General features: G+C 33.9%; 1 protein-coding gene across 2 annotated transcripts in view; it reads left to right on the forward strand.

Moving 5' to 3' along the window:
• CGAS (cyclic GMP-AMP synthase) overlaps positions 1-977 on the forward strand; it is a 49,539-nt gene that overhangs the window by 19,622 nt on the left and 28,940 nt on the right. For both annotated transcript variants that reach the window (XM_025042876.1, XM_006926383.3), the window contains exon 4: positions 696-798. In XM_025042876.1, coding sequence (XP_024898644.1) covers positions 696-798 — 103 coding nt within the window. The remainder of the gene's footprint in view (positions 1-695; positions 799-977) is intronic.

The following is a 977-nucleotide window of genomic DNA, read 5'->3' on the forward strand; positions in this document are numbered from 1 at the left end:
GTTGAGCATCTTTTCATATATTTTTTGGCCATTTGTATGTCCTCTGGGGAGAAGTGTCTGTTCAGATCCTCTGCCCATTTTTGATTGGATCATTTGGTTTTTTGTTGTTATTGAGTCGTATAAGTTCTTCGTATATTTTAGATATTAGGCCCTTATCAGAGGTGTAGCTTGCAAATACATTTTCCCATCGAGATGGCTGTCTCTTTACCTTGTTGACAGTTTCTTTTGCTGAGCAGAAGCTTTTTAGTTTGATGTAGTCCCATTCATTTATTTTAGCTTTTACTTCCCTTGCCTTTGAAGTCAAATTCATAAAATCCTCTTTATGAATTTGACTTCAAAGGCAAGGGAACCAAAATCCTTGAGTTTCATTCCTATGTTTTCTACTATGCATTTTATTGTTGAAACAAATTATTAAACTGAATTTAGCAATATAAGAAGGTAATACATCTTACCGTGGCCAAGTATATTAAGATCTAACCTCTCCCTGCCATTTTTTCCTATCTTCGTCCATTGTTTGCTTCAAACGACTTATTTAGTATGTAATTATATTATTTATCTGTTTACTTCTTTTGGTTTATCTCCCCCTAGAAATTTTTCAGAATGATATTTTAATGAAGGATATCACTTAAATATTGTGCTATTTATATATGGACATTTTTATAAAGTGCTTTTTTGTTTTTCTTTTGGAAATTAAGAAGAAACATGGAGACTCTCTTTCTCTCATACTGAAAAGTACATTTTGAAAAATCATGGGCAATCTAAAACATGCTGTGAAGCTGAGGGAGTGAAGTGTTGCAGGTAATTTACTTATTTTGTGAAATGGGGAATTATCTGTGGAATGTTTAATTTTTTGTTGACTCTGTAGCTCAAACCTAAAGATGATCATTGCTGGGTTAAATCCTAGGGAAAACACATGGCTGGACTGACCTGAAATATTATCTAGAGGGCGAGCATGAAACCAGGGAAGCCAGATCCAA

This window comes from Pteropus alecto, unplaced genomic scaffold, assembly GCF_000325575.1.
Source record: "Pteropus alecto unplaced genomic scaffold, ASM32557v1 scaffold7, whole genome shotgun sequence".
Taxonomy (NCBI): Eukaryota; Metazoa; Chordata; class Mammalia; order Chiroptera; family Pteropodidae; genus Pteropus; species Pteropus alecto.